The sequence below is a fragment of the Salmo trutta genome, chromosome 23 (assembly GCF_901001165.1).
Source record: "Salmo trutta chromosome 23, fSalTru1.1, whole genome shotgun sequence".
Classification (NCBI taxonomy): Eukaryota; Metazoa; Chordata; class Actinopteri; order Salmoniformes; family Salmonidae; genus Salmo; species Salmo trutta.
In genome coordinates this window covers 38,080,658-38,102,616 of record NC_042979.1, presented here as the reverse complement: position 1 = coordinate 38,102,616, position 21,959 = coordinate 38,080,658, and the positions used below count along the sequence as shown (strand labels likewise).

Genomic DNA, 21,959 nt, shown 5'->3' with positions numbered 1-21,959 from the left:
ACTATCCCTTTAATCCTGAGTTCATATGCAAACTCTCATAACCCAGATTAGGCAAACTCCTGCACTAAAAAGCCTGCTCAATGGAAAATCTAAATCTCCATTGAAAATGCTTTTCAAGTCATTCCATGACTTGGTTTAGTGGCATATGGGCCTTATGAGCAGGGGCGCAACTTTGGTTTTAGAAGTGGGGGGGAAATAATATATTTTTTCTCTCTCGGATAAACACTCCAAAACAGCCTACCTGACCGCTCGGAGGCGTTCGCATGGTCCTAAAGCACACAGTAGCCTCATGTTGAATCACATTCCAATGATAAAACTGGTGGGGGGGCACAAAAATGCAATTTCAGAATGTGGAGGGGTCTGGTGAAAGTTGCACCCCTGCTTATGAGCACAACCTGTGTTTATTGAATCCACTTTTTAATCCTTGTGAAGAAGGTCACTAATTGCCTACTTACCCTGCAGTCCAAACACAGAGCACTTAATCACTGTGAAATGGCTACTTTTGCAGTCTCTCCTTCACAAGAAGGAAGCATCAGGAGTCATTTCAAGGAGGATAGGATGTATATTGGATGCATTTATCACTTTGATAGATGACTTAAGCCTGCTTGAAAGAGAATCGTTCTGCAGGGCATTGATCCCTATAGTGCGCCATCTCCTTCTAGAGAAAACTACTTTAAATCAGGGATTGCTAAATAAACCTTGTCGTTAATTGGGGCTAAAGTTATAAGGCTTCATAAAATGAAACAAACCCCCAAAGGCTATGGTGGGGAAGACTATTTGATTGGTAGGTGGTAGATTATGGTGAGAAGATGGCCTGGGATTACCTGACAGAATTTTGCTTCGCTAAATATCGGTCTAGAATAGGTCTTAAAGAGAAGCCATTTTTAAAACACCCGGTCTGATCAGTGTCCTCTAAAGAGCCTTTAACTCAAGTATGTTATACCGCATGAACAGGAGTGGACCACACACAGAGGTGGGGGGGAGAGGAGAGAGAGAGAGGGGGGAGAAATGATCAAATATACACAGATCCCAAATTCCAATTGGCTATACTTAAAGACTAACATCATCCTCAGTTCTGGAATTCTCCCCAATATTTGGAACCAAGGACTGATCATCCCAATCCACAAAAGTGAAGACAAATTTGACCCCAATACCTACCATGGGATATGAGTCAACAGCAACCTTGGCAATATCCTCTACATCATCATTAACAACAGACTTGTACATTTCCTCAGTGAAAATGTACTGAGCAAATGTCAAAAGTATGTGGAGGTCAGGGTTCTGTGCAGGCCAGTCAAGATTTCCCTTTACTGGAACTAAGGGGGATAGCCCAAACCATGAAAAACAGCCCCAGACCATTATTCATTCCTCTTCCACCAAACTTTACAGTTGGCACTATGCATTCGGGTGTTCTCCTGGCATCCACCAAACCCAGATTCGGCTGTCGGACTGCCAGACGGTGAAGCACAATTCATCACTCCAGAGAACGCATTTCCACTGCTCCAGAGTCCAATGGCGGCGAACTTTACACCACTCCAGCCGATGCTTGGCAATGCGCATGGTGATCTTAGGCTAGTGTGCGGCTGCTCGGCATTGGAAACCCATTTCATGAAGCTCCTAACGTTGCTTCCAGGGGTATTTTCATAGTGAGTGTGCGCTCCAGCACTCGGCGGTCCCGTTCTGTGAGCTTGTGTGGCCTACCACTTCGTAGCTGAGCAGTTACAGCTCTAGCAGGGCAGAAATTTAACGAACTGACTTGTTGGAAAGGTGGCATCCTATGACGGTGCCACGTTGAAAGTCACTGAGCTCTTCAGTATGGCCATTCTACTGCCAATGTTTGTCTATGGATCAAATTGTATTTGTCACATACACATGGTTAGCAGATGTTAATGCGAGTGTAGCGAAATGCTTGTGCTTCTAGTTCCAACAATGCAGTAATATCCAACGAGTAATCTAACCTAACAATTTCACAACAATTACCTTATACACACACAAAGGAATGAATAAGAATATGTACATAAAAAAAATATATGAATGAGGGATGGTATAGAACGGCATAGGCAAGATGCAGTGGATGGTATAGAGTACAGTATATACATATGAGATGAGTAATGTAGGGTATGTAAACATATAAAAGTGGCATTGTTTAAAATGGCTAGTGATACATTACATCAAGATGGCAAGATGCAGTAGATGGTATAGAGTACAGTATATACATATGAGATGAGTAATGTAGGGTATGTAAACATTATTTGAAGTGGCATTGTTTAAAGTGGCTAGTGATACATTTATTACATCACTTTTTCCATTATTAAAGTGGCTGGAGTTGAGTCAGTATGTTGGCAGCAGCCACTCAATGTTAGTGATGGCTGTTTAACAGTCTGATGGCCTTGAGATAGAAGCTGTTTTTCAGTCTCTCAGTCCCAGCTTTGATGCACCTGTACTGACCTCGCCTTGTGGATGATAGCGGGGTGAACAGCAGTGGCTCGGGTGGTTGTTGTCCTTGATGATCTTTTTGGCCTTCCTGTGACATCGGGTGGTGTAGGTGTCCCGGAGGGCAGGTAGTTTGCCCCCGGTGATACGTTGTGCAGACCTCACCACCCTCTGGAAAGCCTTACGGTTATGGGCGGAGCAGTTGCCATACCAGGCGGTGATACAGCCCGACAACCTTGCGAGGGTTGACACGTTTAAATGTTTTGCTCACGTCGGCTGCAGTGAAGGAGAGCCCGCAGGTTTTGGTAGCGGGCCGTGTCAGTGGCACTGTATTGTCCTCAAAGCGAGCAAAGAAGATGTTTAGTCTGTCTGGGAGCAAGACATCCTGGTCCGCGACGGGGCTGGTTTTCCTTTTATAGTCCGTGATTGACTGTAGACCCTGCCACATACCTCTCGTGTCAGAGCCGTTGAATTGCGACTCTACTTTGTCACTATACTGACGCTTAGCTTGTTTGATTACCTTGCGGAGGGAATAGCTACACTGTTTGTATTCGGTCATGTTTCCGGTCACCTTGCCCTGATTGAAAGCAGTGGTTCGCGCTTTCAGTTTTGCGCAAATGCTGCCATCAATCCACGGTTTCTGGTTTGGGAATGTTTTAATAGACGTTGTGGGTACGACATCGCCGATGCACTTGCTAATAAACCCGCACACCAAATCAGCGTATTCATCAATGTTGTTGTTCGCCGCAATGCGGAACATATCCCAGTCCATGTGATCGAAGCAATCTTGAAGCGTGGAATCCGATTGGTCGGACCAGCGTTGAACAGACCTGAGCACGGGAGCTTCCTGTTTTAGTTTCTGTCTATAGGCTGAAAGCAACAAAATGGAGTCGTGGTCAGCTTTTCCGAAAGGAGGGCGGAGATTGTATAGCTGTGTGCTAGATTTTATACACCTGTCAGCAACGGGTGTGGCTGAAAAAGCCGACTCCACTAATTTGAAGGGGTGTCCACATACTTTTGTATTTATAGTGTATCAATGAATTGGCGAGGGCACTAGAACAGCATGCAGCACCCGGCCTCAACCTACTAGAATCTGAAGTCAAACGTCTTCTGTTTGCTTATGATCTGGTGCTTCTGTCTGCAACCAAGGAGGGCCTACAGCAGCACTTAGATCTTCTGCACAGATTCTGCCAGACCTGGGCCCTGACAGTAAATCTCAGTAAGACAAAAATAATGTGTTCCAAAAAAGGTCCAGTTTCCAGGACCACAAATACAAATTCCATCTAGACACCGTTGCCCTAGAGCGTACAAAAAAACTATACCTACCTCAGCCCAAACATCAGCACCACAGGTAACTTCCACAAAGCTGTGAACGATCAGAGAGACAAGACAAGAAGGGCCTTCTACGTCATCAAATGGGAAATCAAATTTGACATCCCAATTAGGATCTGGCTGTAAATACTTGAATCAGTTATAGAACCCATTGACCTTTATGGTTGTGAGGTCTGGGGTCTGCTCACCAACCAAGAATTAACACAAATATGACAAACACCAAATTGAGACTCTGCATGCAGTATTCTGCAACAACCTCCTCCATGTACAATGTAAAACACCAAATAATGAATGCAGAGCAGAATTAGGCCGATACCCGCTAATTATCAAAATCCAGAAAAAAGTAGTTGCAATTCCACAACCACCTAAAAGGAAGCGATTCCCAAACCTTCCATAACAAAGCCATAACCTACAGAGAAATGAACCTGGAGAAGAGTCCCTTAAAACTTCTTTGGGCTAGGTGGGACATTAGCATCCCACCTGGCCAACAGCCGGTGAAATTGCAGAGCGTGAAATTCAAATTAAATTACTATAAATATTAAAAACTTTCATGAAATCACAAGTGCAATACATCAAAATCCAGCTTAATTTGTTGTTAATCCAGCCAAGGTGTCAGATTTCAAAAAGGCTTTACGGCGAAAGCAAACCATGAGATTATCTGAGGACAGCATCCAGCACACAAATGCTTAACAAATCATTTTCAACCAGGGAGTTGCGACACGAAAGTCAGAAATAGCGATATGATATATGCCTTACCTTTGAAGATCTTCTGTTGGCACTCCAAAATGTCCCAGTTACATTACAAATGGTCCTTTTGTTTGATAAATTCCTTCTTTATATCCATAAAAACTCAGTTTAGCTGGCGCGCTTCAGTCAATAATCCACTCGGTTTCCTTCCTTCAAAATGCATACAAAATGAATCCAAAATGTTACCAATAAACTTATCCAAACAAGTCAATCAACGTTTATAATCAATCCTTAGGTACCCTAATATGCAAATAAACAATAAAATGTAAGACGGAGAATCGTTATTGTCTTTACTGGAGATAAACAAAAAGAACGCGCTCTCTCGGCCATGCGCTTGGAAACACTACAGCCAAAATGGGAGCCACTAGAAAAACTATAACTTCTCCCTCATTTTTACAAAAACCAGCCTGAAATTCTTTCTAAAGAGTGTTGACATCTAGTGGAAGCCCTAGGAACTGCAATCGGGGATGATTTCGCCCTATTATAAAAGTGCCAGGCATTGAAATCAGTGGTATGCTGAATTATATATATTTTTAAATGGTTTGTCCTCGGGGTTTCGCCTGCCATTTCAGTTCTGTTATACTCACTGACATTATTTTAACAGTTTTAGAAACTTTACAGTGTTTTCTATCGAAATCTACCAATTATATGCATATCCTAGCTTCTGGGCCTGAGTAGCAGGCAGTTTACTTTGGGCACGCTTTTCATCTGGATGTCAAAATACCGCCCCCTATCCCAAAGAAGTTAAGCAAGCTGGTCCTGGGGCTCTGTTCACAAACACAAACAGACCCCACAGAGCCCTAGGACAGCAACACATTGGAATTAACCAAAAAACTGAGCCAACTGGAATGCTATTTGGCCCTAAACGGAGTACACAGTGGCAGAATACCTGAACACTGTGACTGACCAAAAATTAAGGAAAGCTTTGACTATATTTAGAGACTCTGTGAGCCTTGCTATTGAGAAAGGCCGTCGCAGGCAGACCTGGCTCTCAACAGAAGACAGGCTATGTGCACATTGCCCACAAAATGAGGTGGAAACTGACCTGTACTTCCTAACCTCTTGCAAAATGTATGACCATATTAGCAACACATATTACCATCAGATTACACAGACCCACAATTTTGCTAAACTCCCAGATCTATTAGGTGAAATATCACAGCAGCAAGATTTGTGACCTGTTGCCACAAGAAATGGTCAACCAGTGAAGAACCCCATTGTAAATACAACCTATATTTATGTTTATTTATTGTCCCTTTTGTACTTTAACTATTTACACATCGTTAAAACACTGTACATAGCCATAATATGACATTTGAAACGTCTCTATTCCTTTGAAACTTTTGTGAGTGTAATGTTTACTGTTCATTTCTGATTGTTTATTTCACTTTTGTTTATTATCTATTAAAAATAATAATAAAGCCCGTTGAATTGAATTGAGAGAGAGGGAGGTGAGAGAGGGTGAGAGAGAGAAGGTGAGAGAGAGATCTCCACTGAGATAAAAACACACCACTCTGCCATGGAACAACTGACTGTACCGACAGACAACAAGCTATTACAACCAGGGCTATTACAACACTTGCGAACATGATGAAACAATGAAAATGTTGAAATTGTTCTCATAGATGTGGTTTGTTAACAAATCTCAATAGGAAACAGAAAATGGACTAAGAGGGGGATAGAACATTGATCCTTTACTGAATCCTAAACCTTCTCTAGTCAAAAGGATCTAAACTCTGCTGTTTGTTAGTACAAGATGTCTGTCGAAAATTATCATGGCTGCTTCTTGGCAGCTTCTATTAATGAATTAAGCCAGTTAGCCAGTCTTGTAAACCAAAACAAATGTAGGGGCACTTCCCGCTTTGGCCTCCCTGCTTCCTGCCCACAAAGGGGAGAGACACAGCCAGCCAGAGTTGGCAGAGTTATTAAATGAGGTGGTGGTCAGTGGCGCAGTAAATTCGGAGACTCACCAATGTGGCAGCTGCCAGAAGAGGTGACGCTGGAGCAGGGGCAGGGGACGCAGACTTCAGTAAGGGCAGTGCCGGGCCTCCGGTAGAAATTATACTTGCATTCCTCACAGCCGGGTCCTTTAGTGTTCCCTTGGCAGTTCAAGCAGATGCCTGAGAGAAAAAGAGGAGGGACAAGGGGTTAAGTAAACAGTTGACTGTGCTGACTGACACAGTGTTGAGCGACTGAGGTAGAGTCACAAGGGTAGAAGGGCGGAAGTGGCGCTAGTGCGCAGGGCAGTGGAGAGTGAGTTTCTGACTGAGTTGGAAAAAGACAGGCAGAGGGCTGTAAAAAAACTCAGCCTGGTAACTGGAAGTGCAAAAGTCTTAATGTGACTGCAAAGCTCAGAGGACCAGGAAGTGACTCTGTAGGGGGAGGAACAGTGTTCAAACTGTGTATGCTTTCTAGGGCTGACCCCATTTAGTAAACTGGTCGATTGTTTAGTCAAGAGGCTTTAAAAAATAAATAAAATAATAATATATTTTTTTAAAGTTGTAAATATATCATAGCACATGAGACACCTGTATGATTTGCGCCTGTCTCAGTAGACTAATCCATTGAGGAGGCTGCGAGGATGACACAGTCCAAGAATAATGGCAGTGTGGCTCAGATGCAGAAGGGACTTCTCCCTCCAGAATGTGCTCTCTCCCGCCATTTCCTGTGTATTCATTGTTTCATAACTTCATTGTGTGCATGGTTTGCTGTGTCTATCAATTCCTCATAACATATCTCACCAGTAGTAGCCTACATTTACCGTTAATTCCCATAATTTCTAATCTGCAATGTTTGTTTGGTTACAATAATTTGTTAATGCATTCAATATATTATTATTATTACATTCGTTTACCGTTGTCATTGTCGGACTCGACATTATGTTTGCAGAACTCACAACCTATGATACACTTGTGAGAAACAAGTTTTTTTTATTTCATTCCATTTACAAGTCGTCAATTTTGAGTAAGGACTCACACCTGATTACGTATATAGAAGTAGGACTAGTATATCTGGCCTGCACGCAAATGTAGGCCTATACATGTGCTGATTTGGGGTTGTCTGATAGTATTTGCAATTGTCTTAACTTACCACCAATAATGAACTGTGGCGCTTCTCAAAGAAAGGTTTCCTTCACCTCAAAGAGCAAGAAAAACAAAGTCTGTTTTTAGAATCAATTGAGAATGTCAATAGTTCCTCAAAGTATTTAAAACATATTTCCAGCTCTCTCCCTTTCTATAACCACTCAGCGTGAAAGGGCAAACCGTAATGCTCTGATCAAGTGGAAACGTCATAAAATACCTGATTACTTCTTATCCCTTGCATAAATAGTCTACAGCTGTCTATCCAGAGCTCACTGGTGCAGGAAACTCTTCAGGGCCCAGAATATTTTATACAATGTTGCAAGTTTGCTAGTGCCAGTTTCTGGCCACCTAGTTGATACAATGCTTCAAGTTCGTTGCAGACAGGCCATGGGTAGCCAATGTGATTTATAGGATATTCATTTGTATCAGGACATTTTCTACCTGCAGGCTGCAATGTTTTTATTTAATTTATGTAGGCTATTTTTACATAGTTGGCAATGGCAATAAAAGTTACCTTTAGATTAGTATACTTTTCATTTAGATAGAATGTAGATTAACTATAGACAATGATTGAGATACAAAGACTATTATAAATGTAATGAAACTGTTCCATGAAAAGTTGCATATGAAAATCATAACTGCCATGCAGATGGGTAGAAATGTTAAGATAAATTGGCAATCCAAATGGAAAAGGTTGTTGACCGCTGGTGTAGCCTATTACCGGCAACTTCAAGAGCTTAATCTCTGGCTCCCTCAAGTAATTTGTGGGTCTTAATTATTTAATCAAACAGTGTGGTTAAAGCATCAGAAAAGTTCAGTAGCCTACATATAGTTGATTTTATTAAAAACACATAGGGTGTTTCTATATATGGAAAAATACGTTTTAATTTTGACCAATAGATTTGTTGAACTGAAAGACACAGGGACAGCCCTAGTGCTTTCATTATGATCCCAACAGGAGAACTTCTATAATGTTACATACAGTCTGAACTGAACTGAAAAGACACAGGGACAGCCCTAGTGCTTTCATTATGATCCCAACAGGAGAACTTCTATAATGTTACATACAGTCTGAACTGAACTGAAAAGACACAGGGACAGCCCTAGTGCTTTCATTATGATCCCAACAGGAGAACTTCTATAATGTTACATACAGTCTGAACTGAACTGAAAAGACACAGGGACAGCCCTAGTGCTTTCATTATGATCCCAACAGGAGAACTTCTATAATGTTACATACAGTCTGAACTGAACTGAAAAGACACAGGGACAGCCCTAGTGCTTTCATTATGATCCCAACAGGAGAACTTCTATAATGTTACATACAGTCTGAACATAAACTAGCCTACAGAATATGACAAGTATAGGCAGCACTGAGTAACAAGAATTTCCCCACAAAGTAACAGTCATTTTCAAGGTGAAATGGAATTTCTTGGGAAATACCGGATTTTTACCTACTTTCCCCACTTCATAAGAGACGGTGAATTAATAAGTGAACCTAATCAAATTAACATATTCACTTAGTGATTATTAGTCACTTAGCTCACTTAGTGAGCTGTTGAAACAAGCCTGCCATGCTATAGGCCTGACATTTCCCTCACAGGCATTCCACTACAACTCAAATCTAAATTTGATCTATTGTTTTATTCTAAGGACCCCATTAAACTTAAAACTGTAAAATTACATTATTTGCTAGAAGCAAGAAAGCATCTCAACTACGAGGAGCAAGTATCATGCTAAATTAGCATTGTTAGCAGTAGCGTGTTTAGGTTACTCGCCACCCGTCATGCCGACGGCAGTTCAGTGCTTATACATCTTTTTCACCACGACAAATCCCTCTGCTAATATATATCTATTTAACACCTGATTGCTTCGTGACAGTTGGCCTTATCTGACTGACCTAATTGTGGACAGGATGACTTCATTGTAGACAGGTATATTGATTTGGACAGAGGCTTGGCAACAGCCGCATGATTTCATGCTACTCAAATCAGGCCACTGCTTTCAGCATAGGGCTAAGCCTCACAGCAGTGGCTGGTGAGGTGGTGGGATTACAATTTTCTGTTGCTCTTGAAAGTGAATGAATGCCAATAGAAAAACCCACATCAGTTGAAGTCGTAAAGCTGACCAGCTGGCTCTGAAAAAGTTTTGCTCTTTGGGCTCTATGGACCCCCTAAACCAATAGCAGTCGTTTTTAGTGTCAGACTTTGCAGTTAGTTGACTCAGTTGAGCTCTGTATATATCAGAACATTTTATTTCGCCTGGTGTGTCAGGGGACAGGGTTTGCATGTGAGGTCCATACAGAAATGGTATGGAGAGACTTGTCCCGAAGCCACTCCTGCAGTGTGTTGGCTGTGTGCTTAGGGTCGTTGTCCTGTTGGAAGGTGAACCGTCGCCCTAATCTGAGGTCCTGAGCGCTCTGGAGCAGGTTTTCATCAAGGATCTCTGTATATTGCCCCGTTAATCTTTGCCTCGATCCTGCGTAGTCTCCCAGTCCCTGCAGCTGAAAAACATCCCCACAGCATGATGCTGCCACCATGCTTCACCAAAGGGATGGTGCCAGGTTTCCTCCAGACGTGACGCTTGGCATTCAATCTTGGTTTCATCAGACCAGAGAATCTTGTTTCTCATGGTCAGAGTCTTTAGGTGCCTTTTGGCAAACTCAAAGCGGGCTCTCACATGCCTTTTACTGAGGAGTGGCTTATGTCTGGCCACTCTACCATAAAGGCCTACTTGGTGGAGTGCTGCAGGGATGGTTGTCCTTCTGGAAGGTTCTCCCATCTCCACAGAGAAACTCTAGAGCTCTGTCAGAATGACCATCGGGAACTTGGTCACCTCCCTGACCAAGGCCCTTCTCCCCTGATTGCTCCGTTTTGCAGGGCGACCAGCTCTAGGAAGAGTCTTGGTGGTTCCAAACTTCTTCCATTTAAGAATGGAGGCCACTGTGTTCTTGGGAACCTTCAATGCTGCAGAAATGTTTTGGTACCCTTCCCCAGATCTGTGCCTCGACACAATCCTGTCTCGGAGCGCTACGGACAATTCCTTCAACCTCATGGCTTGGCTTTTGGCCTGTGTCCAAACAATTGAATTTACCACAGGTGGACTCCAATCAAGTTGTAGAAATATCTCAAGGATTATTAATGGAAACAGAATGCACCTGAGCTCAATTTCGAGTCTCATAGCAAAGGGTCTGAATACTTATGTAAATAAGGAATGTTTTTTATTTTTAATAAATGTGCAAACATTTCCAAAAAACAGTTTTTGCTTTGTCATTATGGGGTATTGTTTGTAGCTTGCTGTAGAAATTGTTTTATTCAGTCCATTTCAGAATAAGGCTGTAACGTAACAAAATGTGGAAAAAGTCAAGGGGTATGAATACTTTCCGAAGGCAATGTATATCTCCATTTAAAAAAAAATGTTTTCTATAAATAAGCTTTGTTGTACAACTAAAAGTCAAATACACTGCATTTAAAACAGTCTTCAATAATCTAATGAATTCAGGGCTTGTGAAATTATACCTAGGCTTAATATTAGCCTTCCACAACCATAAGACCCACTAATAATTGAATTATACTGAACAAAAATATAAAAACAGCATGCAACAATTTCAATGATTTTACTGAATTACAGTTCATATAAGGATATCAGTCTATTGAAATAAATGAATTAGGCCCTAATCTATGGACTTTACATGCCTGGGCAGGGGCGTAGCCATGGGTGGGCCTGGGAGGGCATAGACACCCACTGCCTGGTTACATGTCGTCTGCGGTTGTGAGGCCTGTTGGACATAATGCCAAATTCTCTAAAACGACGTATGGAGGCAGCCTATGGTAGAGAAACGAACATTACATTTTCTGGCAACAGCTCTGGTGAACATCCTGCAGTCAGCATGCCAATTGCACGCTCCCTCAAAACTTGAAACATCGGTGGCATTGGGTTGTGTGACAAACTGTACATTTTAGAGTGGCCTTTTATTGTCCCTGATTATAAACTGGGTGGTTCGAGCCCTGAATACTGATTGGCTGACAGCCATGGTATATCAGACCGTATACCATGGGTATGACAAAACATTTATTTTTACTGCTCTAATTACATTGGTAACCATGTGTTGCGTTGTGCCTAAGAACAGCCCTTAGCCATGGTATATTGGCCACATACTACACCCCCTCGGACATTATTGCTTAGTTAAATCATGCTGTTTAATCAGCTTCTTGATATTCCACACATGTCAGGTGGATGGATTATCTTGTCAAAGGATAAATGCTCACTAACATGGATGTAAACAAATTTGTGCACAAAATTTGAAATATGCTTCTTGAGCGTACGAAAAATGTCTGGGATATTTCAGCTCATAAAACATGGGACCAACACTTTACATGTTGCGTTTATATTTTTGTTCAGTATATTTTATCAAAATAGTTAAAGCTGCTTTTCTGAACCAAGCATAATGCACATTCACTAACAGCCCAATTACTAACTTCTTGTAGAAGGCATTATAGGAAATTAGCACAGGTCTCATAAACAATCTCTCAAGCACCTGCCCACGTGAGTGTGTAGCCAACTAATATTTATATTTCAAGTTTAGCTAACTTGGATCCATTTGCTAGCTAACAAGGCAGAACAGATGAATTGTTATGAACACACCCTTCTGTCCGTCTCAAAGTGTTTAAAAGGACGCTAGCCTGTACACTTTGTTCCGATGTTGAAATCAAGTGGCCTACCTTATTTCTCAGAATGAGAACGAGTTGCCAATTCCTTATATAATTGTGTTTTTAAAACACAGACTAGACAGCTAGTATAACGGGAACGTGGTACCGCAAAGCCGTGCGCGACAAAGTGAGCGTTCATTTTCCAAAATCAAAGTTGTTTGATACTCCCGTTTTAGTAGTGTCTGCTCTGCATGTAATCTGAGGAGTTGAGACGTAAACATGGTTTCGTTAGAAAGGTTAAGTTCTCCTCTAATACAGTAAAATAATGACAATGTGTTTGGGTCTCCATACGACCGATTCTGTTGGACCAAACCTCAAATGCAAATAGTGAACTGAAACCATTTGTCAGAGGGGAAGAAGTGATCTCTCCTCTTTGTTGTTGTGAGTGGCGGGGGGAGGGGCTTGGCGTGTGTGTGTGTGAACCGGGAAGATGTGTTTGTGTAAACAGAGAGGAAAATGCAAATCGAGAGATTTCACTCTCGCCACAATCTGTCCAAAAATATGCCCAATGCGTTTCTATGGGCTTATTTTGGCCCTACAATTGTCGCCTGCCTTTCCGCCTTTGGGACAACCATTCCCATTATTAGGGCGGAGACATCGGCACCTCGTCATTATATACAGATCTATACTCATTAATGTGTTTAGGAGGAAAGGTGCGTAATTTGCTTATCATGCTGCACGTACTTAGGCCTGCCATTCTGCCCAGCTGTGAACTATGGAAAAGCGAAAGGGAACCGGTGAAAATGCTTATCACAGTGATTGCAGCGGAGTGATGACTCTGGCATTTCCTCATTAGCGGAATGGGAGCTACGTTGGCTGTGGTCGACAAACTCATTTTAACAGACGGATTACATTTTTTTTCTCTTCTTTCTTTTAAGGCCAAGGCAATATCACACAGTGTGAATACAAATCAAATCACTGCAACTCCCCAAACAGTCTGTCAGCAGGCAGCATGGGAGTGAATCTCTCCGGAGGAGAATTCAATATGGGAGTTTTTTTTTGCGTTACATAACAACTAACGCTGTTTCGTGTTTACTGCATATACAGCTCTGTTGGGGACATGTTACGAATATGATTTCATGGAAAAGGCTTCCCTAGAGTTCATTTGATTAATAAAAGTTAGTTTGCTTAATGTATTTCTGCATCTGTGCAAATGTGTGGCTTCTCTGCAGTCTGCACAGCCCTGGCACAGAGTAGAGGCCATGGCAGACATTTGTTTCAACCTTGGGCACAGCGAGGGTGACTCACCTGATTGTGGGTGGCAGTAGTTGGAGTGATTATTGCACTGGCATGGCTGGCAACCCGTACTGCTGAACCGGAAGAAACCTGGGTGGCAATCGTCACACTTGTCACCGTATACGCCTGTCTTACACACGCACATCCCAGAGCTGTGGAAAGAACAGAAAGCTGGTGACACTTCAGTCAGGACCCCTGGGTTCTCATAATGCCTGCTTAAAATATGCACTACAATGGTGTAGCCAAATTGAGAATGTCACAGTTACAGACACACACTTTAGCACATTACTCACATTTAATGAGAACACTGGTTGAATTCCTGAAGTAACAGTGAGACTGGGGTCCCATATAGAAGGACTGAAGCTCAGTTCTGGTGACTTTTTAAACAGACATTCTACTCAAAATTTATGAAAATAAAATTATGCTAACACTTAAAATATAATTAGCACCTCCAGAAATGAGCCCAAAAACATATGGGTAAAAATTATTTTAACAGATTGGACTATGGTCTATATTATCAGATGTGCTATTAGCAATATGCATTATCACCTGTAACCTAAATGATGCAGCATAGTGGCTATAAAATGTACATAGGCTGAAGCATGGATTTGTCCATCTGCATTTACCTCACTGGACACAACATCCCGATTGTAATTATTACTAATAATTATTTTATTATAAAATGTATAAATAATTAAATTATTCACTCCAATTCATTTTTTACAAAGTATGTTATTGCCCTTTTAAGACTCCATTGTCCCCTTTGAGCTGTGTTGCGTAGTGATGGGCATTCCGAGTCTTTTCTGTGAGCTGGATCATTTAGCTCCATTCACCTAAAAGTGACTCTGTTTTTTCATGGTTTCAGCTCCAATTCTAAGCATTATTGAACGAAGAGCCATTTGGGAGCCAAATGAACGACTTTTTGTTCAGTAATGCTTAGAAATGGACCTAAAACCATGAAAAAAAAGAGTCACTAATTTAAAGCCTAAATTGTTGCCTACCATTATGTCAGATCATGAAATGTGAGTTCAAATATATTTTTACATAACCAAATTATTAGACGGCCTGCAAAAAAATGTTTTTTAAAAGTGAGCGTGGACAAGAAGTTGGGCTGGGCGGTATACCATATTTTACGATATACCGGTATTGATGCACGAACCGGTTTGAGTTTTTACATTACCTTCTATAACAGTATTTGAATGTTTGGTTTGTTAAACGTGATACACCATGTGTCCATTTTTATAGTTTACTCCACTACTTGAGTCATTTCTCCACTCTCTCTCTCTCTCTCTCTCTCTGCCCGCTTTCCACACAGAGCTAGCCCAGCCCCATCACTCAAGGAGCGCATTTGTTGCTCCTCGACCATGACACACTTGCGTTCAGTCTGCATAGTCAATGCAGCACATGCAAAAATGTTGATGACAATGATGCAGTTTTCACTTTGCTTCTTAATATAAATCCACTAGTGTTCTATAATTACACTATTAGTTTGTGTTTCTTACATCTGCAAATGGCTAGTTTGTCTTTTCTTAGCAAGTTGGGCCTAAATCGTGTTAGCCGCTAATGCTAAATCACTAGTTAGCTGGCTAGCTGTACTGAATGTACAGAGTCTGAGCAAACGTAACTAGCTATACAGCCTGATAATGCCAGTGATGGTGTAGACTTACTGTAAATCAGTACGTTGTTTGTGCAAATGTGTCTTTTAAATCAAAGAGGAATACGGAAAGCATGAATATGTTAGCTACATGAAGCAGCTAAGAGAAAACATTCAATGTAGCCAAAGATTATAGGGTGCCCTAGGAAACACTGACCAACACTTTGGTTCCTACCCTGTCACAACAACTCCTCCCTGGCATTTTCATTCATTGTCATGTCTATGACTGTATTCAAAGTGCCCACTATTAAATTCTAATTCTAATAATCATTATATTTTTATGATTCCAACAGTTCACCTAAGTGTCAAATCGCAACTGCAACATTTGGTTAAAAATAAGGCCTAGATTGTTTTCCCAATATTGTGCAGCCCTACGTCGCAGTGTGGAAATGACCATAAATGAGCGCAGGAAATGCAGAAATGTATAAAAAACATTTTTGGGTTGAACAGTATAAAACAATCAGAATGGAGAAAGACCCCTTGAAAATCACTTAGAATGTATGTATGTATGTATGTATGTATGTATGTATGTATGTATGTATGTATGTATGTATGTATGTATGTATGTATGTATGCATGTACAGTTGCAGTTGGAAGTTTATGTAAACTTAGGTTGGAGTCATTAAAACTCATTTTTCAACCACTCCACACATTTGTTGTTAACAAACTCTAGTTTTTGCAAGTCAGTTATGACATCTACTTTGTGCATGACACAAGTCATTTTTCCAACAATTATTTAGACAGATTATTTCACTTGTAATTCACTGTATCACAATTCCAGTGGGTCAGAAGTTTACATACGCTAAGTTGACTGTGCCTTTAAACAGCTTGGAAGATTTCAGAAAATGATGTCATGGCTTAAGAAGCTTCTGATAGGCCAATTTGAGTAATTTGGAGGTGTACCTGTGGATGTATTTCAAGCCCTGCCTTCAAACTCAATGCCTCTTTACTTGACATAATGGGAAAATCAAAAGAAATCAAGAAGACCTCAGAAAAAAATGTGTAGACCTCCACAAGTCTGGTTCATCCTTGGGAGCAATTTCCAAATGCCTAAAAGGTACCACGTTCATCTGTATAAACAATAGTACGCAAGTAGAAACACCATGGGACCACGCAGCCGTCATACCGTTCAGGAAGGAGACGCGTTCTGTCTCCTAGAGATGAACGTACTTTGGTGTGAAAAGTGCAAATCCATCCCAGAACAACAGCAAAGGACCTTGTGAAAATGCTGGAGGAAACGGGTACAAAAGCATTTATATCCACAGTAAAACAAGCCCTATATCGACATAACCTGAAAGGCCGCCCAGCAAGGAAGAAGCCACTGCTCCAAAACCGCCATAAAAAAGCCAGACTACGGTTTGCAACTGCACATGGGGACAAAGATCGTACTTTTTGGAGAAATGTCCTCTGGTCTGATGAAACAAAAATAGAACTGCTTGGCCATAATGACCATCGTTATGTTTGGAGGAAAAAGGGGGAGGCTTGCAAGCCAAAAAACACCATCCTAACCGTGAAGCACGGGGGTGGCAGCATCATGTTGTGGGGGTGCTTTGCTGCAGGAGGGACTGGTGCACTTCACAAAATAGATGGCATCATGAGGAGGAAAATGATGTGGATATATTGAAGCAACATCTCAAGACATCAGTCAGGAAGTTAAAGCTTGGTCTCAAATGGGTCTTCCAAATGGACATTGAACCCAAGCATACTTCCATAATTGTGGCAAAATGGCTTAAGGACAACAAAGTCAAGGTATTGGAGTGGCCATCACAAAGCCCTGACCTCAATCTTATAGAACATTTGTGGGCAGAACTGAAAAAGCGTGTGTGAGCAAGGAGGCCTACAAACCTGACTAGGTTACACCAGCTCTGTCAGGAGGAATGGGCCAAAATTCACCCAACTTATTGTGGGAAGCTCGTGGAAGGCTACCCAAAACATTTGACCCAAGTTAAACAATTTAAAAGCAATGCTACCAAATACTAATTGAGTGTTTGTAAACTTCTGACCCACTGGGAATGTCACGAAAGAAATAAAAGCTGAAATAAATCATTCTCTCTACTATTATTCTGACATTTCACATTCTTAAAATAAAGTGGTGATCCTAACTGACCTAAGACAGGGAATTTTTCCTAGGATTAAATGTCAGGAATTGTGAAAAACTGAGTTTAAATGTATTTGGCTAAGGTGTATGTAAACTTCCGACTTCAACTGTATGTGTTGTCACCCTAGGTTCACGTACTACATATAAAACAAATTTAGAACTTTTATTATTCAAAAAGATAAAATACCATCAAACCGTCATTTAAAAACAAAAATCCCCTTCATCTGAACATCATGCATGTCAGTTCAGTGCACACAGCTAAACAGACAAAATCAAATAGCTGATAATATATTTCGTAGATCAGACATGCTTCTGTCTACTCCAAACCATAGCCTATAAAAGTAAGATGTGATATAACAGCACTGTAGAGATGATAGCTTGTAACAACAAGCATTTTGGTCCGATTACCCTACCACACTATAGCAAAGGGGCAGAGAAGTGATGCATTCTTTCCTATACTACATGACCAAAAGTATGTGGACACCAAATCGTCAAAGATCTCATTCCAAAATCATGGATATTAATATGGAGTTGGTCCCCGCTTTGCTGCTATAACAGCCTCCACTCTTCTGGGAACGCTTTCCACTAGGTGTTAGAACATTGCTGCAGGGACTTGATTCCATTCAGCCACAAGAGCATTAGTGAGGTCGGGCACTGATGTAGGGTGATTAGGTCTGGCTCGCAGTCAGCGCTTCAATTCATCCCAAAGGTGTTCGATGTGGTTGAGGTCAGGGCTCTGTGCTGGTCAGTCAAGTTCTTCCACACCGATCTCGACAAACCATTTCTGTATGGACCTCGCTTTGTGGGCTCCCAAGTGGCGCAGCGGTCTAAGGCACTGCATCTCAGTGCAAGAGGCATCACTACAGCACCTGGTTCGAATCCAGGCTGCATCACATCCGGCCGTGATTGGGAGTCCCATAGGGCAGCGCACAATTGGTCCTGCGTCGTCCGGGTTTAGCAGGGGTAGGCCGTCACTGTAAATAAGAATTTGTTCTTAACTGACTTGCCTAGTTAAATAAAAGGTTAAATAAAAAATCTGAAGAAAAATAAAAAGAATTGTGCACAGGGGCATTGTCATGCTGAAACAGGAAAGGACCTTCCCCAAACTCTTGCCACAAAGTTGGAAGCACAGAATCGTCTAGAATTTCCCTTCACTGGAACTAAGGAGCCTAGCCCGAACCATAAAAAACAACCCCTGACCATTATTCCTCCTCCCACCAAACTTTACAGTTGGCACTATGCATTGGGGCAGGTAGCGTTCTCCTAACATCCGCCAAACCCAGATTAGTCCGTCGAACTGCCAGATGGTGAAGCGTGATTCCTCACTCAAGAGAACTCGTTACCACTGCTCCAGAGTCCAATGGTGGCGAGCTTTACGCCACTCCAGCCGACGCTTGGCATTAAGCATGGTAATCTTAGGCTTGTGTGCGGCAGCTCGGCCATGGAAACCTATTTCATGAAGCTCCCGATGAACAGTTCTTGTGCTGACGTTGCTATCGGCACATGTGACAAATAAAGTTTGATTTGAAGCAGTTTGGAACACGGTAGTGAGTGTTGCAACTGAAGACAGAAGATTTTTACGTGCTTCAGCACTCAGCGGTCCCGTTCTTTGAGCTTGTGTGGCCTACCTCTTCGCGGCTGAGACGTTGTAGCTCCAAGAAGTTTCCACTTCACAATAACAGCACTTCTTAAATCTGCTTGGGGTGAAAGGAATATAACATAGGAGTGACGTATGCCACTACATACATGTGCTAGTAATGACATTATACAGATCAAAATAAAGCAAGACGACCCAGAAACGGTAGGTGGTTGTGCAATCAAGGTCATGCCATTTCTTCATTAAAGGATCATCTTCAGTCCTCATTACACATTACTGAAAAAGCCCTCTTCACCGCAAGCAAAAGGCACAAAGAGGTTTAAGATTTCAAGGTTCCTCCATGTCGCTGACCCTTAGCTGACAAAACGCAATGAAAAGGGGACAAAAATAAGGTTCCTGTCTCAAGTGCACTCTAAACAGATCTTTCACCTGCAGTAGGCATGATCAAAGCAAAGGAAAGAGACATGGGCCGCGTTCCAGGCTGACTACATTGCAGTCGCCTGCCAGATCTCAAAACATTGGTTGACTCATGCAACGCCTGGAACGCCTCCCTTATGAAATTTTGATGCTGTTTAAATTACATTTTTGGCCGATACCTGATATTTTTCTTGCCAAAATAACCGATATTTACAATTTTAGCTGACTTTTAAGCATTCTAGTAAAGTTAAATAGTTACACACGGACGCAGAGGTCTAAGGCACTGCATCTCAGTGCAAGAGGCATCCCTACAGTCCCTGGTTCGAATCCAGGCTGTATCACATCCGGCCATGATTGGGAGTCCCATAGGGCGCACAATTGGCCCAGCGTGGTCCGGGTTTGGTCAGGGTAGGACGTCATTGTAAATAATAATTTGTTCTTAACTGACTTGCCTAGTTTTAAATAAAGGTTTTACACACACACACACACACACACACACACACACACACACACACACACACACACACACACACACACACACACACACACACACACACACACACACACACACACACACACACCAAAAAGTTATGTTGTTGGCATTTGCGCATGTCCCCATTACCAGTAAAACGTCATCAAAACCTATATTTCTTTCACTTACTTGCAGTGCTGTTTCGTTCATTTGTTCAGTCGTTTTATTCTCAACCAGGATTTCATCATCAAATCAAACTATCTTCACAGCATCTTCACTAATCAATGTAAGTAGTCTGGTGGCCATTTGATTAATTGTTCAGCAGTCTTATGGCTTGGGGGTAGAAGCTGTTAAGGAGCCTTTTGGTCCTAGACTTGGTACTCCGATACCGCAGTAGCAGAGAAAACAGTCTATGACTTGGGTGACTGGAGTCTGACATTTTATAGGCTTTCCTCTGACACCACCTATTATATAGGTTCTGGATGGCAGGAAGCTTGGCCCCAGTGATGTACTGGGCTGTACGCACTACCCTCTGTAGTGCCTTACGGTCAGATGCCAAGCAGTTGCCATACCAGGCGGTGATGCCACCAGTCAGGATGCTCTCGATGGTGCAGCTGTAGAACCTTTTGAGGATCTGCCAAATCTTTTCAGTCTCTTGAGGAGGAATAGGTTTTGTCGTGCCCTCTTCACAACTGTCTTGGTGTGCTTAGACCATGAAAGTCCGTTGGTGATGTGGACACCAAGGAACTTGAAACTCTCGACCCGCTCCACTACAGCCCCGTCGATGTTAATGGGGGCCTGTTCGGCCCGCCTTTTCCTGTAGTCCAAGATCAGCTTCTTGGTCTGGCTCACGTTGAGGGAGAGGTTGTTGTCCTGACACCACACAGCCAGTTCTATGACCACCTCCCTATAGGCTGTCTCATCGTTGTCGGTGATCAGGTCAACCACTGTTGTGTTGTCAGCAATCTTAATGACGGTGTTGGAGTCGTGTTTGCCTACCCTTACCACCTGGGGGTGGCCCGTCAGGAAGTCCAGGATCCAGTTGCAGAGGGAGGTGTTTAGTCCCAGGGTCCTTAGCTATGTGATGAGCTACGTGGGCACTATGGTGTTGAACGCTGAGCTGTAGTCAATGAATAGCATTCTCACATAGGTGTTCATTTTGTCCAGGTGGGAAAGGGCAGTGTTGAGTGCATGTCATACATGTCAAGCAGTGAAGTTTCAGCTCTTTCTTTCTGTGGCCGCTCTTCCTCAGTGTGCACTGTGTCTGTTTCCATCTTGTCCAGCTGTGTATGTAACATTTCACGTAAACCCTGTTTCTTGTCTGCATCAAAGTAGCGGCCCTTGTACCTAGCATCGAGCATGGTGGCGACACAGTAAAGAGAGAATACCACCGAATCGCTTGTTCACAGCCTGTGTTGGCAGTTTTGTTGAGCAGGCGTTTCAATGCCATGACAGAGGGTATCACGTCTGCTGCAGGCGCAGTTGATGAGCTTATTTCTCCAGTCAGTTGTTCGAATTGAGCTACCTAGTGCGTTCATATTTCCAAGTTTCAAACATGTTCTCAAATGCCATTGAAATGGCAGTAGCGGTATGACAACCAGCACATTCATGAGCATGCAATACGACTTTCTTACTCTTTCAAATGACTGCTCGACTTGTTGACTGCTCAATCCACACAGCAGACATTGTGGGCTAGGTTAGGAATGCTGTGTTGCACGTGTAGCGCAATATTTTACGTGGCGTCATTACGTCATGTACCTACGTTATATAGGTATGCACGTCAGCTTTGACATCGGTTTTGCACATCGGCGTTAAACTAGACATTGGGGCGATACCGATGTTAGCATTTTTTGCTAATATCGTCCGATTCTGATATATATTGTGCATCCCTAGTCTTTTCTTCTCTGAAGGCACACAATACATGAACTGCCTGTAGAGAGTACACTTTTATTAGGCCTAGTTATATGGTTAGTCTCTGCATTGTCCTCATAGATTATGTACTTTGTCTATTGCAGCATGCACCCAGTATAATGGAATTGCTCTTTCTGTGTAAATACGGAATACAGTCTTGGGACCAGGCTACGGGGTCAGTGGTCAGAGCTGAGTCAGATGATGAGCCTCATTAGGAGTGTTAGAAACCAGACTAAACTAACTGCTCCCAGTCCCAGACAGCCTGTCTTG

General features: G+C 42.3%; 1 protein-coding gene across 3 annotated transcripts in view; it reads right to left on the bottom strand.

Moving 5' to 3' along the window:
• Nucleotides 1–21,959, bottom strand: part of si:dkey-220k22.1 (multiple epidermal growth factor-like domains protein 9) — a 79,901-nt gene that overhangs the window by 10,974 nt on the left and 46,968 nt on the right. For all 3 annotated transcript variants that reach the window (XM_029710198.1, XM_029710199.1, XM_029710200.1), the window contains 2 exons: nt 13,553–13,692; nt 6,483–6,632 (listed from right to left, as the gene is read on the bottom strand). In XM_029710198.1, coding sequence (XP_029566058.1) covers nt 6,483–6,632; nt 13,553–13,692 — 290 coding nt within the window. The remainder of the gene's footprint in view (nt 1–6,482; nt 6,633–13,552; nt 13,693–21,959) is intronic.